General features: G+C 33.8%; 4 protein-coding genes and 1 pseudogene across 5 annotated transcripts; 4 read left to right on the plus strand and 1 right to left on the minus strand.

Moving 5' to 3' along the window:
* The first annotated feature begins 1,272 nt into the window (after positions 1-1,272).
* On the plus strand, positions 1,273-2,225 carry LOC140815085 (uncharacterized). Its single transcript, XM_073174194.1, has one exon. The coding sequence runs from the start codon at positions 1,406-1,408 to the stop codon at positions 2,060-2,062; it is 657 nt and encodes a 218-aa protein (XP_073030295.1). The 5' UTR covers positions 1,273-1,405; the 3' UTR covers positions 2,063-2,225.
* Positions 2,226-4,064: 1,839 nt separating this feature from the next.
* On the plus strand, positions 4,065-5,981 carry LOC140814468 (inositol diphosphatase DSP1-like). Its single transcript, XM_073173465.1, has 5 exons — positions 4,065-4,381; positions 4,482-4,575; positions 5,286-5,343; positions 5,439-5,482; positions 5,571-5,981. Exons 1-5 carry the CDS (start codon positions 4,179-4,181, stop codon positions 5,763-5,765), a joined length of 594 nt encoding a protein of 197 aa, XP_073029566.1. The 5' UTR covers positions 4,065-4,178; the 3' UTR covers positions 5,766-5,981.
* On the plus strand, positions 5,848-7,929 carry LOC140815699 (protein CLMP1-like; annotated as a pseudogene).
* Positions 7,930-8,980: 1,051 nt separating this feature from the next.
* Positions 8,981-20,276, minus strand: LOC140813664 (1-aminocyclopropane-1-carboxylate oxidase). Its single transcript, XM_073172296.1, has 5 exons — positions 20,269-20,276; positions 10,590-10,727; positions 10,263-10,489; positions 9,752-10,085; positions 8,981-9,543 (listed from the first exon to the last, which is right to left on the minus strand). The coding sequence occupies exons 2-5, from the start codon at positions 10,692-10,694 to the stop codon at positions 9,256-9,258; spliced, it is 954 nt and encodes a 317-aa protein (XP_073028397.1). The 5' UTR covers positions 10,695-10,727; positions 20,269-20,276; the 3' UTR covers positions 8,981-9,255.
* On the plus strand, positions 16,452-21,845 carry LOC140813663 (pyrophosphate--fructose 6-phosphate 1-phosphotransferase subunit beta-like). 2 transcript variants are annotated; one of them, XM_073172294.1, is made up of 16 exons: positions 16,452-16,754; positions 17,442-17,594; positions 17,674-17,799; positions 18,230-18,279; positions 18,368-18,474; positions 18,585-18,690; positions 19,005-19,068; positions 19,288-19,376; positions 19,797-19,928; positions 20,049-20,219; positions 20,303-20,418; positions 20,643-20,754; positions 20,869-20,953; positions 21,137-21,181; positions 21,400-21,468; positions 21,548-21,845. In XM_073172294.1, the coding sequence occupies exons 1-16, from the start codon at positions 16,574-16,576 to the stop codon at positions 21,622-21,624; spliced, it is 1,683 nt and encodes a 560-aa protein (XP_073028395.1). In that variant the 5' UTR covers positions 16,452-16,573; the 3' UTR covers positions 21,625-21,845. The 2 variants fall into 2 exon arrangements, with proteins under 2 accessions (XP_073028395.1, XP_073028396.1); XM_073172295.1 differs by having other exon boundaries at positions 16,521-16,754; positions 17,685-17,799.
* The last annotated feature ends 131 nt before the right edge of the window (positions 21,846-21,976 follow it).

The raw sequence follows: 21,976 nt of genomic DNA on the forward strand, positions 1-21,976 counted from the left end.
TTTTCTTTCTCATATAGTTAAATTACCCTATCCACTTATTTAAAAAGCGTGTTGGATTGCAGTTGATTAAATCAGTATTTATGAAGTATAATTTTCCATGGATCTTGACATTAGCTAGTGTTCTGCTGGTACCCGAAATGTTTGGGTGGAGGTGCAGTGTTTAGTGGATGGGTTCCGTTCAAGCTATACTCAACATTTATATAAACATGAAAGTTGAACGATTACAAAAATAACTAAACAAATGTGATGTTGGATGGACAAGTAATAGATTATATTCTAAAAATTGGTTGAAAATGTGGATAGATTTTAAAGTTGCATGCATATTTTATAATTATTTTACTCGAAAAGTGTGAGAAAGTGGGAGACATGCATATGAAGTGGTGTGTGGTTTTCAAAATTTTAGAAAATTGATGTGTTTATCAAGGGAATCCATGATGGTGTTCAGCAGGCTCTATGGTTCACTCAACCCTGACGCAATATTTTGTTTTTAAAAAATGCGAGTTGTTATCTATAGATAATGATTTATCATCATAATCCATGATCGTGTGGCCCAAAAATCCCAATTTTTGACATGAGATGTTCATCGTATCATCTTAATTTTCATGGCTTGCGATTATGGTCTCGAAAGAGAATTTTCTACTTTTTTTTTGTATGTCTCATTTGTCATTTGTTAAAATCATATTATTATTATTTGAGTAATGGTGAACGGCACAAAGAAAACTGTAAATCCAAGTATAACGCTAGGTATACATCTAGTGTTACGCTTATTATTTTACCATTTTTCACTTACTATCGAACCCGAAGTCTTAAGATCTATATTTAGTGTTGGATGATATTTTTTATAATATTTTTTTCAATATAATATTTCATCTCAAAATACCACTATGACCGAATCGAAACACGGTAAAGAGTTATTACATAAAAAAAAACATTTGAAAATGATCCCACGAATGAAAATATCGTAGATATGTAATCGAATGGATCGACCGACCATAAAAAAATATTCTTAAAAAAAATGGAAGAAAGAAAAAGCCAAGTCATACATCGTGGGCCTATGTTTTGGGCCTCATTCCGGCCCAAATTATGAAGAAATGCTGGCATTTAACAAAGAGACAAAAGAGAATTTCTACAAAGAGGACACGATCAAAGAGATTCGCATAGAGTGGGGGCCCACGTTAATTGCTTCCTGCCAATCAAATCTCTTTCTTTCACAAAATATCACCGGTTCATCAATGGACCGTGTACATACACCCACACCTGCGTCGCACTTTAATATTCCTCCTACCCAAATAATATATTCATGAATCAAATCCTCGCCCATTCTCTCTCTCGCTCTATATTTCCTTACATCACTAAACTAGGAAGAAACATTGGACAACTCTCTTTCTATCTCTAGAAGTAAGCTATGAAGAAGCTGTACAGAAGGGGCACGGTGCATCCGACGCCACCGGCGGTCTCAGACCAGCTTCTTTCCTTCTTGCCGGCTGCGATATTGACTTTGGCAGCTGCTCTGTCTCAGGAAGAAAGGGAAATGCTTGCATACCTCATCTCTTGCTCCTCCGCCAACTTTTCCAACAGCCACCACAATAAAACCCCTTCAACAGCCACTTCGGGTGGTTCTAAGGGTGGGGCGACTGACCACCCTGTGTGCTTCAGCTGCTGCTGCTTCAGATGTTATATGAGCTACTGGGTGAAGTGGGATTCATCTCCAAATCGTCAGCTTATACACGAAATAATAGATGCGTTCGAAGAAAGTATTTTTAAGGAGAGCAGGCAAGAAAAGAACAAGAGAGAAAGGAGGAAGAGTAAAAGTGTTAAAGGTAAACTTTGTCTTGAGTTAGATGAGTCCAAGAAGTCTGAACCCAGTTTGACTAAGCAAGATTTTGACTTCACTGAATCGAACTCTCCCGCGGAGCACGGTATTGACGGCGGCGGAGACGACGGAGAAAATAGTGGCCGTGAGGAGGAGGAGAAAAATGGGGAGGAAGAAGAGTTGGAGAGAGGGTCAGTGAGGTGGTTTGTGAGCTTTCTTGGAGAGAGAATTTGGAGCGTTTGGGGTTAAAGATATTGGAGGAAACTAAGAGAAGGGTAAAAAAGATTGATTTACTTTCTTTTTATTTTTATTTTTGCTTATGCCATGAAAGCAACATTCACGTTTGCTGCAAGAAATTGTATTTCGGTATGTTTGTAGACAAACATGTTGTAAATCAAGGGTGAGTTTTATATATTCGATCTTTCCTTAAATTTCTGCTAAATTGATTGGATGGTTTTTTTACTTCATTTTTAGTATATTCGATCATTGACAGCAACGAGTTAGTTTAACTTTCATCTGCATTTGAGCTCTGCGATTGGTAAATTTCCCTGATTTAGCAGGTGCAGTTGAGTGACTCCATTATTGAGTTATATGTTTTTCTTTCATTTTTTTATTTTCTAGAGTGTCCAAACAAAGCCATCGTATTTTTTTTACCCTCTCTCTCTTTTTCGGTACTCTTTCTTTTCACCCGTGCATAATTTTTAGCTTTCCCAAGTATCTATTTCTCTTTTTCGTCCATTTCATCTAGTATTTTCATTGTGTTCACCGTCGTATTGTCGCGTGTGGTTTCGTTCCTCTGGATGGATGAAATATCTGGAGTCGTGTCCTGTTTTTCATTTACTCACGACAAGAATCTTCGAGTGGAAGAGAACCTAGTTTACTTCGATTGAAGCACAAACTCGATTGAATTTGTATTTCAGTTATCAATGCTCAGACATTTCATGTCAGATACATATTAATTTATATGAAATATTGGCAATGGATCCAACTCATCCAAGTTTGGAGCATGATTCATGAAGACTTACCCTGAGTTCACTACGATAATTAATGGATGGGTTCCTCCACCATGTTGGAATTGAGAGCAATATAACATACTTGACTGTATCTGCCGAGTGGAATCTTAATGTAGGATTAAGACACCCCCAGGTAAACAATCAAAAACAAAAACAAAAATTATCCTATGTAAAATTATTAACATTTTAGTCCACGTGTTTTTTAAAATTAGGCATAAATCTTCTTATAAATATATTTGAGTTTGTACAACATACTAAAATGCTTGTATCAGTTGTCAAAAGTCAAGGAATATCTTAGCTAATTTCATTCTCGAATTTCCTTAATCTTGCAAGCTTCCCATTAATCACCTGCCCCATTCATCACGTAATTCGGAATTTTGAAGGATTCAACGTTAAAATTCAATACCATGCTTAGAAATTGACAGATTGGTCGGCATCGAGTCAGCCATCGATGATCGATCGCGAACTCCTGTTTTGATAGTTACTCTTGTGTTGTTGACCTCTTCTTCCCAAAAAATTATACCTCGCTGCTTAATATATATTGACGTAATGTAGACTCGGGTTTAAGGAGAAACAATTTTATTTGGGCTTTGATGGTTAATATTATTGGGCGGTAATACTTCCAGCCCTAAAGAACAATGATATCAGGAACTCATTGGGCTTCATACCTAGGTCCATTAAGCTGATATCGTTCGTGTTCTCCTCTCTGGCTGTACGCTTTTCGTTTTTCTTTTACTCATTTCGTCTTAATTATATAGATTTTTTGGATTGTTTTAAATAATGATAAAATATAAAATTTGTTTGTGAATTTTGTTTTTTTATGGGTTTTATTAACCTATGCGAATTTTTTTTTATTATATATAATTAGGACAGAAAAAGTATATTTTAACTTCTTTTTTTAATTGGAGAGAGTTTATTATAATCGGATATAACAACTTAAAAAAAAAAATTTAAACGTCTAACATAATACAGAAATCGAAGTAACGTTATTCCTATTTTTGTTTTCTGATTGTTTCTCTATACATATCATTGTCAACAAAATAAAATAGTTTATTTGCTTAATTATATTAAAATTTAATATTAGATATTTAGATTAATAAATCATAATCATAAATATATAAATATATTAAGTTGGAATAAATATATACTTTTATAACTTTTAAAAAATATACTTTTATATAAATCGTTCTCATAATTTTATTAAAGTGTATATGTAATTATTATTGGGGACCAAAGCCAACATCTGGCAGCGCCAATTCCTCTTGCCAAAGGATCTTCCGAGATTCCAAGGAATCAAACCATTCCAAAAAGTACGAAATCCAGAAGTCTCGAAAGAGTAGAAGACTAGTCCAATGTGCCACACAACCACGGGCACGCCACCGTCGTCAGACGATATGTCACCTGATAAATCTCCGACGGCTGCCGTCAATGTTGAGGAGCCTCTTTTCCTTCCGCCGTTGAATTTCTCTATGGTTGATCACGGAATATTCCGGTCCGGATTCCCCGACACTCCTAATTTCCCGTTCTTGGAAACCCTAGGCATTCGATCAATCATGTGAGGCTCAATTCGGAATCCCTCCATTCTTTTATGTACTTTCATTTCTCTTTGTACGGAAAACTGAAATTAATGCTCCTGTGTGAATTGTAATACGTAGATACTTGTGTGCGGAACCCTATCCCGAAGCCAATATGCAGTTCATCAACGCCAACAAGATTCGTCTTTTTCATCTCGGCATCGAAGGATCTAAGGTATTTTGGATTTATGCTTCGACGTGTAATTTTGTTTAGGCTGCATAATGTGATTCATGTAGATAATATTGTTGGTAAAAATAAAGTAAATATATATAATGTGGTTTAATGAAACCGGATTAATTTGGACTTATCCGATAAATCTTGTGCTGATCATGTAGAACTTTGCGAGTCTTAATTCTTTTTCTGCGCGGAGTTGTTATTCAAAGCAGCAACTGAAACCCCTTGAGCAAAAGAAAAGGTTAAAATTCTGCAATCCTACAAACTATATAGTAGGACGAAATAGGCAAAAACTTGTGTGAGACAGTCGTATTTTGTGAGACAGATCTTTTATTTGGGTCATCCATGAGAAAATATTACTTTTTATGTTAAGAGTATTACTTTTTATTGTGAATATTGTTAGGGTTGATACGTCTCATAGATAAAAATTCGTGAGACCGTCTTTGACTTACTCGACGAAATAAACTCAGCAAGTGTGAGAAGGATATTTGCTGAGGATAAGGAGCGGTTGAATTTTTATTCATGATTGCTGTAACTGTTTCTGTTTAGTAAGGTTAGCATGAGTAGTTGAGTTGTTAATTAATCATATTTCTTTGATATTCTGTTAGCTTAAAAGGACACCGATGGGCCGGCACTGATGCAAGTAACATAACATGATTTCATGTTTCTGTATGATCAAATTATTAAAGATTTTGTCCCTCTTTATGCAGGAGCCATATGTAAATATCCCAGAAGATACAATTCGTAGGGCATTGGAAGTGTTGTTAGGTAGTTCCACCACAAATTTGTTTTCTTGCTAATATATTCCCCAATTTTTCTATCTGATCATCAATATACGTTTTGCTATTGGACATTATGTATAGATGAAAGCAACCGTCCACTCCTAATTCACTGCAAACGGGGGAAGGTACCAATATATTTCCTGTCTTTTGACTTCTTAGTCAGTGCCTAAGAATACTTCCCACTCTTAACATGTGCTATTTTTCTTGATGAAGCATCGAACTGGTTGTCTCGTGGGATGCCTGAGAAAATTACAGAATTGGTGTTTGGCCTCAATTTTCGAGGAGTACCAGAGGTTTGCAGCTGACAAGGCTAGAGTTTCGGACCAGAGATTTATGGAGGTGTTTGACGTGTCGCAAACACCACGTTCAATTTCGTTATCACGTGAAACCGGAGATTTTTCCAGATGAGCAACATCTATAACCTGACAGATGTACTTTTTTAGAAACAGATTATTTCTTTCCTTTTCCCCCCTTTTTCTTTGTAGAGCATATGCAGCCAGGCCAGAGTTTCGTTGATTTTGTTTTTTTTTTTCAAAGTTCCAAGATCGTAGCTAGAGTTTGAGGATTGAGTAGCTTTTCATGGAAGACTCCAGTGTCTGTTTTTATATGAAAAACAAGATAACAAGATTAATAAGACGCCAATGGAGAAATTGCAGACTCGGACGAAAATATAAAAACCAAATTCCTATTATAATTTAATGCCATATTAAATTTATAATTTTAAATAACGTATACTTCAATAAATTAAGATGTGCATGTATCTTCAATGAATATGTGGCTATTATATTTGATGCGGTACATCACAACTCCTTGGAGTGAATATTTTTTATTTCATGAATTTTAGCATTTTTATATTGGATAACTTTTTTATAAAAAAAAACTTTTATAATTAGATTACTTTTGTTTGTATATATATATACATATCACATATAAATACTAATAAATTTGCAAAAATATAAACGGTATACTGGGCAACATCAACTGAAAGCCCGAATTATTAAGGCCCGTGTTTACACTAAGTCAACTGATGTCATGCGCCATAAAGGAAAGCCCCACAAAAAAAAAAATTAACAGAAAATAATCTGAATTTAATATTTTAGGGTTTCAACTTTCAATAGAACCCCCCGTCTGGATGACCAGAGAGACGGTCGGTGCCTCCATTGGATTTTCTTTCACTGAATAAACAACCTACACCGTCTCTAATCAGATGGAGACAGTTGAAACTTGTTTATGATCATGACATAAGGTTTGGCCAAATTCCAGTAAATTGCAGTTTAAAGGTTTTGAGGGATGTGATCAGCAAACGCTTTCCCATGTCAAAAGCAGTGCTGATAAAATACAAGGACAATGATGGTGACTTGGTGACTATAACATGTACCTCTGAACTTAAAAATGGCCGAGTCGTATGTTGACAGCCTTATTCCCAGAGACCCTGATGCTGATAACGGAGGATCCATCGGTATGCTACGTCTGCATATTGTTGAAGTGAGTCTTGAGCAGGAGCCACGTTTAATAGAAGAAGAGGGAGAGGAGGAAGAAGAAGAGGAGGACAAAGAAGTAGAAAAGCTACTTGAGAGCAAGGGGGCTACAGTAGATGAAAATCTGGACGCTTCAATACTGAAAACTGTAGGTGCTGGAGATGGATGATTGGCTATTTGAGTTTGCTCAATTCAAGACCTTTTTGACAGGGCTGCCATGAAGTTTCAGGAGGCTGCTGCGCTGGATTTCTTTAACTGGGTAAATGTTCATATGTGTGCAGCTAGGAAGATAATCCCCATAGATGAATCAGCTGATAAAGAAATGATGGCTGTGCAGCTTCAAACTGCATATGATTGGGTGAAAGAGAAATATTCTCTTGCTAGAGAGAAGTATGAGGAGGCACTACTGATCAAACCAGATTTCCACGAAGGATTGTTGGCTCTTGGGAACAGCAATTTGAAATGGCAAAACTCCATTCGTCTTATGTGCTAGAAAAGAAAGAAGACGTGTCAGAATGGGATCCAACGAGACTATCAGTCTTTTTAATAACGCAGAACAGAAAATTCTAACAGCTAATGAGATGAGGGAAAAGCTGGAGGAGCAGAGAGCAAATGAACTGAAAGATCTATAGCAAGCAAGAAGGATGAGCTGTTAAAAACAAGGAAGGAACAGAGCAGTGGTACAGAAGATAATTCCTCAGGTGTAGGAGGCGGAGGTGAAATTTCGCCTGAGGAACCAGCAGAGCAAGCACCACTAATGAGATCTCAAATGCACTTGTTCTGGGGTAACATGCTTTTTGAGATGTCTCAAGTTGAGTATAAACTGGGTTTTCCTTAGTTGAAGAACCTGGATGTTGCAGTGAAACTATTCAAACTTGCTGGAGCTTCGGAACTAGACATTTCTACCGTTCTGAAAAATCCCTGTTCTAATGAAGAAGCTGCAAAGTGTAGAGGATGTGAATAATGATGTAGTTGCCAAAGGAGACAAGCAAGAAGAATTCAGCAAACTTTTCATCATTGAAATTTGAATTAAATTTAAAGTTTGAATTAAAATTATGACTCATGAATGAGAGAGTGTTTTTTGACTCTCCACAATTTTTGATTTAGTTGTGTTGGTGATTATAAAAATATCTTTCGACTTTACACTTTCTTGAATTAATTCAAGATGTTGTGATCTTCATATTTTTTATTTGATTGCAAGATTATTTGAGTTAATTAATCTTGCATGACTTTTAATATGACTTTTAGCGGGCATTTTGAAGTTTATAAATAGTGTTCATTTCCTACCCATATCCCGGAGTTCTTCTCAGAAGCTTTTCTGTCATGTCCATGTGACATCTAGAATTTCAAGGTGACTTTTGAAGCAGTTTTACTGAAACTTTCTGGCTTTACAATGTGTATATTGGAAATGTGAAACTGAAATTTTATCTTTAATCGAAAGAGTAATAAACAAGTGGTTTTTCATTCTCTCCAAGTTTGCCTAGATTAATATGATTTGAACTTTTTCCGGTCTTTAATCCATCAAGTCTATCTTAAGAATAGCATTGTGCTGAATACATAAAGACATCACATTTTTAATGTTTCAATTTCATCCAGCAAGGTGCTTTTGTAGGGAGATATGCTGAACTGTTGGATTTGATTTTAATGATTCTTGGTCACGGATAGGAATCACTACCAAATGCGCTGTGATATCAGGAAGAGATTACAGGTGGGATTTTTCCTCATATTTTTTGTTGATCAACCCATGTTTTCTCCAGTGCATTGGGCTAAAATTTGAGATCCGCATGGCCCATGTATCTTTGTACCAGCAAACCTACTCCGCGATTCAGTTGTTAGAATGGATAGAGTATGATATAGTGACGATGCAGCAGCCACCAGAGGGGTTAATTCGTTTATTTTGGCTTAAAAGTTTTTTTTTTTGGTTTTTTAGCGAACTTTAAAGTTTTTTTGTTTAAAACTAGATAAGGACATAAGGTGAATTAAGTTCAACAAAGTAAGCACCGCATAAAAGTCATCTTCGTTTTCCTCTTTCGAATTCAAAATGATTTCTAGTAGGTTCTCTTTTGACTGGAACTAGACATTTTTTATGTTTCTAATAATAGTTAATTTAAAAGATGTGCGGAGAGAGAGATGGTCGATAGAAGATATCATGAACATGTGCTAATATTATCAATGGATATGTATCCAAATCTGGTAGCAAATAACAGCTGGAGTATCACAGTAACGTTGGAAGATAATCTCATTACCCTCGCATTGGAGGGAAAATCCCTCTTCAAACCAAATAGGCCTAGCACCCTAGTATTGTTTCAGGCGAAACAGACTCTTAACAATATATAATATAATGCAGTATTGTGGTAGACTATTCAACATCCTCGATAAGCACACTTTATTTAACTTTTTAATTAACTACTAAGTACTACTTAAGCAGTTGCAATGGGTCCCAAGTTGGAAGGGCTTTCGATGGCCTTGAAGGCTTCAAATCTTGGCTCCTTGGCCTGGAACTTCACGCCAACATAGAGTTTCATATAGTCCTCGAATACAAATTTCGGGTATAAATCCTCTCTTTTTTCTTTCTCAACCAGTGCTGGAGCTGGATAGATGACAGCGTCACTTCCAGGATTGTAAAATGATGCAATGGACATTCTTGTTCCATCTGTCTGAGCAATCACACGGTGCATGACACTCTTGTACTTTCCATTTGTTATAACCTTCACAAAAATGGTGGCCAATATTAGAGTCACAACTTCAATATAGAACTTGTAACATATACATATCAAAAGATCTGAACATGGATGGGGTATAACAAAAAGTTATATGTATGCTTAATTTACAAATAAAAAATTTGCCCCATCCTTTCTAAATGAAACATGGTTATTTCCGATTTCATAACCTTATGGTTGTCGATTTATCTTATACCTCAAGTTGGTCACCTAAGTTGATGACAATTGAGTGACGCATAGGCGGAACGTCGACCCATTCGCCGTCTTTGAGTAGCTGCAGACCGCTGACCTTATCATCTTGGAAGAGAAGGATGATGCCACCTGCATCGGTGTGGGCACGTAGACCCTTGATCAGGTCGGGCTTGGGGCATGGGGGGTAGTTGCTCACTTTTGTGCCGAAAGTTGGGCCTTTTGCGCCATAGAATGCCTTTTTCAGATAGCCCTTCTCAAGTCCGAGGTTCTCGCACAGCAAATCAAGAAGATGCTCAGCAAGTTTCTCTAACTGCGCACCAAATTCCTTCAGAACTTTCCTGTTTTATAACATCAAAGAAATTAATGTCAAGAGCTGATACAAAACAAAGACGTACATTGTCGAACCCAAAACTTAGACGAAGGGGAGATTCAAGGTGAAATGGGCAATTTAAGAAAAATTTTGAACGAAATTACAATTTTACTGACGGGGTCTATCAAGTTTGAGGAAAAGAAACCTGTATTCTTGTTCAAGATCAGGGATTTCTGAGATGTTTGAGACAGGGAGATGGCGTAAGTGGAAGGTGCTTTCCCAGTCTAAATCAGTTATCTCTGACTGAACAGATTCAAGCCCTTTACTTGACACCATTTCTTTGAACCTTTGTTCCATAGTTTTCTTGTAATGCTCCTTCGTTAGCCTCTCCACGGTGTCCATGAATTCGGGAGAAATCCCATGATTCACCAGCTTAAAAAAACAGAGATTCAACTCAGTAAAGTTTCTTGATAATAGCTTGAAAGGATAATTTATGTACATTTAAAGAAAAAGAACGTGTGCGTGCGCTTACCTCAAAGAAACCCCAGTTTTCACAGGCATCCTTAATTATCTCCATTGTCGCAGACCTCTCTTCTCCATTGAGCTTCTCCATGTTGATCACTGGAAAAGTTGCCATTTTTTTTTCACCGCGTTCCTTCTCTCTCTCTCTCTCTCTCTCTCTCTCCGTATGTGTTACAAATATAGTCGATGGATGAATCTTGATGTGCAACGGGAGCTCAATTTATAGAGGTGAGTGGGTCACCACAGAATTATAGAAACAATTTCATTTAATATTAATTTCCAAAGATTCCAGTGATGGAACATACACAATTTTTTTCATTTCAATAGTCCACAAATTTAATTTGGTAAACTATACAAAATATATCATTTCGATATTTATTATTTGAAATGACAAATTTCATTAAAAAAAATTATCAAATTGCATAAACAGAATTAGTAACTAAAATAAAAATATTCCATATGTTAACTATAAAATCCTTAATATTCTAGCTACTAAATTTATACGCCTCCCATTACCTTAGCATAAAATTTAATTTTTTTTAAATAATATCATATTATTACCCATTTACCATCGGATTGAGCCAAATGGTCGGACCATTTTTCCTCGTTGTTTTTTAATGGTGTGGTGGGACCTAATTGTTGACCGAGACCGACGACTTAACCCGGCTGCTAGTCTTTCTTCGCACGAGTTATAATAATAAAGTAATGATTAATACTATTTGATAAAGAAGATGAAATCCAAAATATGTTGGGGAAAAATAATGAATATTCACTTTTTTGAAGAAAAAAAAAGAAGTATATTTGAACAATATTAAATAGTTAATTAGAATTAACTATCTATTTTTCTTAAAAAATATATACGTCTCATGTACACAAAATTTAAAAATTAAGATGAATAGCTTTTTTATGGAAAAAATAAATCGATAGGTTTTTTTAAAAAAAATTCTCCTAGGGATCTGCAAAGCTGTTTGGCTGTCAAAGTCACATTTGTAAAAAGTAAAAATGGAGAGATGGTTTCGTAAAATTTTATGTTTGCCTAGAAATTTCGTGTCACTTGCATGGTCAACAAGTTTTATATGAATTAGATTATGTTGGCCAGAGTTTATTAAATAATTTCAGAGATGGGTTTAAAAGCTCTAAAATTTTATTTGATAAAATATTATTAATATGAATATGTTGTATATTTATATTCATAGACAAATTGATTTGGTCTATATTTGGATTGAAATTTAATAGGTTGACATAAAAAATAATATTTTTTCACGAGTCGAGTTGTGTAAAATATTTGTCTTACAAAATTGACTTTTGAAATGGTCTCGTAAGAATATTGTATTTAAAATAATTTATAAGTTCGTTAAAAAATTGAGTACCTTCAACTTATATTTTAAGATCTTATTAAAATTTCTTTTGAAAATTAAATTATAATGACATATTTTATAATATCTTAAATATGCTATGTATAACACAATATATAAATTCGATTAATATCTAATAATAATAATATTTCTAAATTTAATAACATCAATAATTAATTATCATAAGTAGACAATAATTAACATTATTATTATATTATAACTATTTTATTTATTATAATAATAGGTTAATATATTACTAGTTATATTTATAATTATATAAATATTAAATATTATTATCATTATCATTACGTGTACTAATATTATGAAGTTAATTTGGCACGAACATTTGTATTCCATTATCAATCCAGACTAACGATTGATTTTTACCTCTGCAGCTGTGTTTGGAACGCAACCAAAAATACTTTTTTATTATATGTGAAATGAATATTATTGTTGTATCCTATTTATTTAATTACAATATGTATCGCATCTTAATATATATATATATATATATATATATATATATATATATATATATATATATATATATATATATATATATATATATTTGGGCTGATGATTTCTTTCTTTCTTTTTTTTTTTTCTTTTTGCATAAAGGATTTCCTATTACTATATTATAACACATAAATCTCTTGGAGACACTATATTTGATAATTTTAATAGATATCCAATTATATCTTTATCATTTCCTATTATATATATACGTACCTAGCTATCTATATATAGATATATATTAAGACAAACTCCAATTATTTTGGATATGGTCATGCATTAACACTGAGTGTTATATTAAAAAAACATATCTTAAAAGTTGTCCGCTGTTAGAGAATGCAAACTTTGTACTATCTCTTAATTATTTTATACTATTGAGAGGCTAACAAACTCGTGCTTAAAATTCACCCACAGCGGACATATATCCCTTAAAATTTTATATTTATAACTCTCGTTCAATACCCATGCCGAAAAAATTACAAGTAATACTAATTTGTCTCAACTCTATATCAAATTCTAATAAAACAAAATTTGGATTCGAATAGTATAGATAAGAATGTGCTCTTCGTCTTACGTGTAAACGATGCCAAGATCCAAAGTTTAAGACGAATTCTCAAGTTCGAAACTATTGTAACAAACACTTTATTCAACTCATAATACATAATATATAAAAAAGCAACTGTTATATTCCGGAAAAGAAATAATTAATTAACATCGTAAATTCATATTGTTATAACAAAAGTAGTATAATTTCAAAATAACCATGAAAGTGGTTCACGTCACATGCACTCTTTGAAAAAATATTGTTATTTCCGTATTTAAAATTTATCACAATAGTTCGAAGGTCACGAAAATCCCTGATCCAGTCTTAACTCACATTAGGACAAATTCAATAATTGTAAATATTGAATCTTTATTATATTTGTTGATATTTTAGCTACATATAATAAATTATCAAAAATAAAAATGTCCTGATAATTAAAATTCTTATCCAAGAAATACAGACCATGTAATTGCTATACAAGTTTGACTGGTTTATGTAATTTTAGTTTAGATTCAATGAATTCTACGTTGATCAACAATCCTTCGTTTTCTGATCATGATGTGTGGTCTCAAATTTGAACAGACACCGGCTGTCTTTACCCGTAAACCAATAATGAATTACTTAATGAGAATCTTATATAAAAATCCTGATTTTTTTTTCCTAAATAAGATGTTAATCCCTAGCTCAAATATATTTAATTAGTAGATCTCGATTTTTTTTTTTTTGTAATTTTATCTATTTATTTATAGAATATAGTATATTTTGATTTTCAGAATACAATTTTAACACGTCGCCCAAATAACACTTTGATTGGGTGAGCACTTTAATTTATTTGTGCTCCAACAATGCCTTTGCAACATATATATAATTTCAAAATGCTGCTATTTTTGCTATGTTTTATACTTTCGATAGGATGTCACCAATGATATGTACTTTTATATTAGATGTAGCGAAACTACATATATATATATATATATATATATATATATATATATATATGTGTGTGTGTGTTATATCATCAATAATCACATAAGTGAGCACCGAAAATGTACATCATAATAAAATTATATATATGTGTGTGTACGCGGACATATATAAGATATAAAGGCAAATATATATGACGAAAATTATTATATGAATGGCCAGGTTCAATAGCAAGTGTGGCGGCAACGTAAGTGATTGAACAGACCAATAATTTGATCCAAGGGAAGTATAATTATAGTGTAGTTTATTTAATCAATTATTCACATCAAAAAAGAAAAAAAATACACGAATATTGTCGAGGAATTAGTTTGTCCCTCCGAAAATTTTAAATTTAGTACAATTCATATTGAGTATTACTTTATAACTCAAATTGCTCACGTTTTTCTAGTTGACTTGTTTCACTAGCTAAAACAAAATTCATGGATGACACTTTTACGGAATCTAATGCACCTAGTCATAGTTGCAGATGGGACAATTAGTTATTAATGGACAAATATTTTAAATTAATCATATAAGAAAAAGATAATATTTAATAATAATATACTTAAACATGATAATTGTCCCAAATATTGATCTAAACATGATAATCGTCCCAAATATTGATCTTTTTAAGTAACAAAATTTCAATTTAAGAGTTATTTTCCTTAACATATAAGTATCTTATGAGACGGTATCACGAGTATATATTCGTGAGATGGATTGATACGATTTATATTTACAATGAAAATTAATAATTTTCATGAATCGAATCGGATTAGAGTTTAGTTTCATAAAATTAACACGTGAAACAGTCATATATGAGTTTTCATATTGAAATTTCTATTTCGATACAAGGAGAACCACGTGCATTTAACGAGTGATGTTACTTTATTAAGAACATTTTGACCAAATGAGTAATTTGGTATGATAATATAGTAAAATAATTTCTTTAGATTAAATTTATTGTTTCGAACGTAATTTAATTTTTGTTGATTGGTTTTTTTAGTAATTTTCCCTAATTATAATAACCAAAAATTTAATAACCAAATTAACAAACTAAATTAAGTATCCTTTTCAAATGCTAATATTCACGCATGCACATCGAAAAGCAAATGAATAGAATTCATCCAACTTTTATGGATAGTGGGTTCAATTGTACGTGTACCTGCGCCCCTTACTGAAACACACTTTAGGCTCTATCAGGAATATTTAAATCAAAGGTCCAGTTTTAACCAAACATATGTGGGGTCCACCAAATTCTTCAAAATCAACAGTCCAGATCTTATAGGGCACTGCCACCACAGATAGCATCGACCTTTCCTCTCTATCCATCTACAAAAAACTTTTATAAATACTTTGTTTTATTTTAATTCTTTACCCTATCTTTGAAAGGCCTACAAAGCAAGTGATAATCGTGCAAGTATGATATATATTCGATCCAAATGCATTTTTTTTTATTCAAAAAAATATGATATAATTATATCCTCTACGTGACTTACAATCCATGCATTAGTTTCCCTAAAATGTAATTTAAAATATGGCAATTTTTTGTTATATATAGTATCTTGTTAAAGAGTAGGCCTCTTGTGAAACGGTTTCACAAATCTTTATCTGTGAAACGTGTACTCTTAACATAAAAAGTAATACATTTTCGTGGATGACCCAAATAAGATATTTATCTAACAAAATACGATACGTGAGACTGTCTTACACAAATTTTTGTCCTTATTAAGTTTGAGATGTATATAGTTTGTTTTCTTATAAACCAACTAATACTTTTTTCCCATCAAAATTACGAAAAATTCTATTATTTGTGTAATAAAAATATCATTAAATTTATTTGAGTAAATTTGCATCGTATCTATGGACTATATCTTGATAAAATATCTTTTCTCTTTATCTATATTTTGAACTTTTAAATTAAATAATCATATCACTTGTGACGTAAAATTTATTATAAAATACCATTTTAAAATTTTAATGTAATCTTTAGAATTCACAAAAAAAATTATTTAATACCAAATTTATTTAATATGTGTATATAGGAACACTAGTAGTATATATATTATAAATAATTGGATATTATTTTTATATTATTTTTTTCATCGTGATTAATTTGAAAATCGATTTGTGGAAAACAGATGAGGGCTAGAACTTGGAATTTTATGGGCCAAGGCCTCTTAAGGCAGAGGATCTGGGCCTGATTCAATGCGGGAATACACGTGGATCATAAGTTATGTTCGAATATACTTCTCTCTCATTATAATCCGACTCACCAGATAGAATTTCTTAACTCCGCCTGCCATTTATTTTTGAGAAGGTTTTGTATGAGACAGTGTCAATCTATTGGTCTCACGAATCTTTTATCTGTAAACATGTCAATTTTATCGATATTTTTAATAAAAAGTAATACTTTTTCATCCATCTCATGAAATACGACTGATCGTCTCAGAAAAGTTTTTATATTTTTTTTGGGCGGACCTTTCGAGGACAAATTTGCCCTTCGGCTTTCGTCCCTTTCAAGTTTCACCTACTCCTAGCTATAAAGACATAAGAGCGAAAACAAAGACCCGAGGATTCGTTACTCCAAAGTGAAGTGTGTTGAGACGCAGATTTTCGATGGCAGCTGCTGCATTGGTTTCTAACGGCGATGTCAAAGCTCCTTTCACCGGCCGGTACGCGGCTGTGTACAGTGAAGTGCAGAATACGCGCCTCGATCATCCTCTTTCCCTCCCCTCTATCCTCAAAGCCCCCTTCAAAGTTGTTGACGGTCCACCTAGCTCCGCCGCAGGAAATCCAGGCATACCCATATTCTCGTATTAATACAAGTACTTTTCATTTACATGAATGTCATGTGGATGTTGTTGAATCCTTGTTTTCTTGTCAGAAGAGAATTTTCGTAATCTCGCTTGTGAGCTTGGTTAGTTGCACAGTCAAGAACTCTGTGATGAAGTATTGTGTGATCTGATGGTCATTTTTTGGAGGAGGGTGAGGTGACGTTATTTTGCAGCATTTGGATTATGGAAAAACCCGTACAAATTTGAATGAAAAAGCGATGTCAGTTCTTTGCTACCAAATACCGCAGCGTCTCTATGTCTATGTTCCAAAGTTTGTTCTTGCATGATTTGAGTTGAACATCCTGATGCAAAGTTGCGTTCATATATTTTGTTCGTTTTGCTAAATGGTTAGCGGATTAAGTAGTATACATAGAGTGAGCATTGAATGTTGGATTATTATCTCGGTAATGCATTAGTAAAAATTTATGGTATGACGCTGATATTTCTTTTATCCGTGAGAGTTGAGACAAATGAAGAAAGATGTAAAAAGAAATTCATGGCCCATTTCTTGGAGACCTTACACTCCTGATTTCTCATTGTTAGTTGGAATCTATGTTTCAAAGCTGTCCATTGGTTCAAATGCCCTGTCAGGACTCAGTAGTATTGGGAGATGTGGATTATATATAAGTTGATGGTTTGCTTTATTGCAGATGAGATAGCAAAATTGTTCCCTTACCTCTATGGACAACCATCAGCAACCTTGGTGCCTGGAGATTTGAGTTTGGTTCAGGATTTGAAGATCGGAGTGGTTTTATCGGGTGGCCAAGCCCCAGGAGGACATAATGTTATTTCAGGGATATATGGTAGGGATTGATTTATTCACCATTTTTTAAGGTCAAATGGTCTTGCCGATTGATATATTCAAAAAAATGTGTATGCTAGATTATTTGCAGGATTATTGCAAAGGAAGCACATTGTATGGATTCAGAGGTGGACCTGCAGGAATAATGAAGTGTAAATATGTGGTCTTGACATCACAGTTTATTTATCCATATAGAAATCAGGCAAGTTCGGTTCTTAAGTGAATTGCTACTAGCATTGATTTTTCCTGGTAGTTTAATAAGTTATTACAGGGAAGTGAGATTGGGAAAACTGAAAATTTGAGATTTGACATCATCATATTGAAAAGCGACAAGTTGTTTGAATTCTGGATGAGTTTTTTTCCCTTTCCTTTCCAGATGTTTTTTGTTTGCCTGATTTATTTTCGTTTAGATATGCTTATCTGGTGTTATAATACAGTTGCATTTATACATTTTCAAGGATTAAGATCTATATGCAATTGCTGTCCCATGTATCTGTTGAGTGACTATTTTGTGGAGTTTTTCCTCATCGAGGCACTTTTTTTATAAAAAAAAAAATTAGGCATTCACACAGTCAAATGGTTCACGTCATGCAGTGAGATGTGTTCATGGTAAACCTGTGAAATTATTTCAGGGAGGATTTGATATGATTTGCAGTGGAAGAGATAAAATTGAGACTCCCGAACAGGTTTAGCTATAAATTTGATGCTTGGTAAACTTTACCCAGATAATCGTTTATCTTTTTAAGGCTGAATGCAATATTAAATCTGGTGCAGTTTAAACAGGCCGAGGAAACAGCCATCAAGCTGGATTTAGATGGACTTGTTGTAATTGGTGGAGATGACTCAAACACAAATGCCTGCCTTCTGGCTGAAAATTTTAGGCACAAAATTTCCTAAAAATAGATAGCTTCAACTTTCTTCTGTTAATGTATCTGTAGGTTTATAATTGTTGCAATAATTTTGTCTCCTCTTCATTTTTAATATTTTTCAGGAGCAAAAATTTGAAAACTAGGGTAATTGGATGTCCAAAGACCATTGATGGTGATCTGAAATGCAAGGAGGTTCCAACAAGTTTTGGGTTTGATACTGCATGCAAGGTGATCTTTTAAAATTTATTCTTTTGGCTTCACTTGTATGATCCTATTATTTATCTTATGCGTAGAACCGGCGTCCATGTTTTTCTTATCAATGATGGTTTGCCCTTTACAACATGATATACTTGTGAGAATTAGTGAAAGTTAACTCGAGAAAAAGTCCATGTAAAATTCGTATCTAAAATTCTTCTTTGGCAGGAGTCTTAACAGAAATTGATTTCTTGTGGTTGCGTCACAACATGTCTTTTTTGTTGCCTATTTCATTTGACTTATTTTTAATAGCATCTCTAACACATTTTTTAAAAATACTCCTGCAGATATATGCGGAAATGATTGGGAATGTTATGGTAGATGCTCGTTCAACGGGGAAGTACTACCATTGTATGGAACACTTGTTAAAGACAATAAAAAAATTAAAAGCTTCACATTTCTGAGAAGTCAGCTCTTAGATGATGTAGCCAGTTAGAATTGTAAATAGAGCTAGGTCGACAGCATTTAATTTATCTTTTATAATCAGTTTCCTAGCTAGAGGTCATTATCTCTTCAAAATTTCAATTTTTAAAAAAGTCTACAGTTTTTATAATGCTACCTTACATGTAGTTGTTCGGCTGATGGGGCGTGCCGCTTCTCACATTACGTTGGAGTGTGCTTTGCAAACACACCCAAATATCACTCTTATTGGAGAAGAGGTTACTCTCTTCTTGTTTCTCATGTTGCTTGCTTCATTTATTTTACATTGATTTGTAACGGTGCAAAAGATGAGACATTAATTGACTACACATTTTTGTTCCATCTAATGTTTGACTCGTTCGGCAAATGATTAGATTTATAAATCATTTGGTTATCCATATATGTTGATTCATTATTCTTACATCATACATCGTTTATCATCTCACGAGTCAAACAATATCATAAAGTTTCATAAACTTTCGAATGCTACTCTGATGAGGAAGTTCTTAGTTCTGGAACCCTATAAAAAATATTAGCATATTACTACATCTAGTTTTTCTTAATGATTAAATTACATATGATTTACAATGACTTTTTAATATTCCTCAGAACTCCAAAAGGCAAAACAATTGTTACTGATGAGTTCAATCTTGTTGTAGGTTGCTGCTAACAAACAGACCCTTAAACATGTTACAGACTACATTGCTAATGTGGTATGCAAACGAGCCGAACTCAGTTATAATTACGGTGTTATACTTATACCAGAAGGGCTTATAGATTTCATACCAGAGGTAAATCTGGGTTTTCTGAAACATGTTGATGACTAAATTTCTCAAACAATGTTGCTGCTTTTGTATGGATCTATTTCTTTTTGCTGATATTAGTTCTGTACCTCATACTTCGATTTACAGGTTCAGCATCTCATAGCAGAATTGAATGAAATTTTGGCCCATGACATCATAGATGAAGCTGGTGTTTGGAAAGAGAAACTCACTCCTGAGTCTCTTCAGCTCTTTAATCTCCTACCCCCAGCAATCCAGGATCAATTGATGCTTGAGAGAGATCCACATGGAAATGTCCAGGTATATGCATTGCATCTTATCTTATATATTTTTGCCTTGTGTTTCGAACTTGTGTTACAAATAATTTTATCCTGTGCCTACAGGTTGCCAAAATAGAAACTGAGAAAATGCTTATTCAAATGGTTGAAACTGAGTTGGAATCAAGGAAGAGAACAGCTGGATACAAGGGTCTTTTCAAAGGACAGTCTCACTTCTTCGGGTACTTTCTGTTTCTATAACTGCGACAATTTTAATGATGATTTTATTCTCTTATGACATATTTTTCTCTGCAATAGTATTACTGTTTCTCCTAAGGGCAATTTACACTCTCTGATCTTGTGTTCACAGCTCCACAGATTACCTGTGTTTTCCTCTTTCATAATGATCATATTCGCACAAGATTTTCTTGACCGATATCTTGCATATGTATAATTTTCAATTCAGATACGAAGGAAGATGTGGTTTGCCTTCTAATTTTGATTCCATGTACTGCTATGCTTTGGGTTATGCGGCTGGAGCACTGCTTCAAAGTGGGAAAACGGGATTAATATCTTCAGTATGTGACTTTACCATTTTAGTTTTATTTTTAAAATTTTATGTTTAGTGAACATTCAGATCAGGTTTCTGTCTTGAAATCGGCTTTAATTTTAAAAATAATAATTATTTAAAGGTAGGAAACTTGGCTGCTCCAGTGGGTGAATGGACTGTTGGTGGAACACCGCTGACTTCCCTAATGGATGTTGAAAGGAGACACGGTATTCTCATTTTTTGCACCTTTTATTTTATCAAGTAATATTCCTCGCATGAGAAGATCTATTCCCATGTGATTGTCTTTACCTCATCCCAGAATGATCCAGAAATCCTCTACATGAGGAGTTTGTGATGTTAAAATCATATGGCTTGTTTGATTTTTACTCAAAACTTGTTCTGCATTGCAGGTAAGTTTAAACCTGTGATAAAGAAAGCAATGGTTGAGCTAGAAGGTGAGATTTTACGGAACGCTTTACATCTTTTACTTTTTGAATTTGTATTCGGCCGTATGACTTACCTACCAGCTTGCAATTTCATGCTTTCAAACGTTACATGTTTAACGCCCGTGTTGCACTCAATATCTGTGTGATTCTTTGTACATACAACAAAACTGATACTAGCAGGACATACTTCAAGAATCAGTTTACCTAGTTTATTGATTACTCTTCAGGTGCCCCATTCAAGAAGTTTGCATCCTTCCGAGAAGAGTGGGCTCTACAGAACCGATATTTGAGTCCTGGTATGCTTCTTCAATCAGAAATCATTTTGCTAAGTTCTAGAGCAATAATGTGACTGGTTTTGCATTACCATGATTACAGGTCCCATTCAATTTTTTGGCCCAGCAGTTGATAAAGTCAATCACACCTTGCTACTGGAACTTGGAGCTCAAGTATAAATGTGAGTACCCTGTTCTTAGCTAGACACAGCAAGTAGTTGAGCCGCATGAGCTTTACTTCACTCTCAAGTCTCAACAGGCAAGAGGATTTGAAACCTGTATTTCCCTGCATAATGACGGTTCTTTCAGACCATATCTGTTTTTCGGACATTTCGGTTGGAATAAAATGAAAAATAATCTCAAGCTTGAACTCATAATCACAAGATTCTTTTAAGGCTTTTTATATTGTGCATCCAAAGGCGAGTGGTGCAATTGTCCTGACTAAGGGTGTAAACGAACGAATCTAACCGAATATTAGAAAAAAATTAATTTGACTTCAGTTCGAATTAAATATATTTGAGTTCGAGATTGG

The sequence above is a fragment of the Primulina eburnea genome, chromosome 15 (assembly GCF_022965805.1).
Source record: "Primulina eburnea isolate SZY01 chromosome 15, ASM2296580v1, whole genome shotgun sequence".
Lineage (NCBI taxonomy): Eukaryota > Viridiplantae > Streptophyta > Magnoliopsida > Lamiales > Gesneriaceae > Primulina > Primulina eburnea.

What these genes read in the sequence shown, in the direction of transcription:
- LOC140813663 (XM_073172294.1), top strand. Translation starts at nt 16,574, where the DNA reads ATGGCAGCTGCTGCATTGGTTTCTAACGGCGATGTCAAAGCTCCTTTC. An exon ending in AAATTGAGACTCCCGAACAG is followed by an intron (nt 18,280 to 18,367) that starts GTTTAGCTATAA and finishes AATCTGGTGCAG; the next exon opens with TTTAAACAGGCCGAGGAAAC. An exon ending in AACGGGGAAGTACTACCATT is followed by an intron (nt 19,069 to 19,287) that starts GTATGGAACACT and finishes CCTTACATGTAG; the next exon opens with TTGTTCGGCTGATGGGGCGT.
- LOC140813664 (XM_073172296.1), bottom strand. Translation starts at nt 10,694, where the DNA reads ATGGCAACTTTTCCAGTGATCAACATGGAGAAGCTCAATGGAGAAGAG. An exon ending in AAAACTGGGGTTTCTTTGAG is followed by an intron (nt 10,490 to 10,589) that starts GTAAGCGCACGC and finishes TGTTTTTTTAAG; the next exon opens with CTGGTGAATCATGGGATTTC. An exon ending in ACTTAGGTGACCAACTTGAG is followed by an intron (nt 9,544 to 9,751) that starts GTATAAGATAAA and finishes ATTTTTGTGAAG; the next exon opens with GTTATAACAAATGGAAAGTA.
- LOC140814468 (XM_073173465.1), top strand. Translation starts at nt 4,179, where the DNA reads ATGTGCCACACAACCACGGGCACGCCACCGTCGTCAGACGATATGTCA. An exon ending in CTAGGCATTCGATCAATCAT is followed by an intron (nt 4,382 to 4,481) that starts GTGAGGCTCAAT and finishes TGTAATACGTAG; the next exon opens with ATACTTGTGTGCGGAACCCT. An exon ending in TCGGCATCGAAGGATCTAAG is followed by an intron (nt 4,576 to 5,285) that starts GTATTTTGGATT and finishes CTCTTTATGCAG; the next exon opens with GAGCCATATGTAAATATCCC.
- LOC140815085 (XM_073174194.1), top strand. Translation starts at nt 1,406, where the DNA reads ATGAAGAAGCTGTACAGAAGGGGCACGGTGCATCCGACGCCACCGGCG.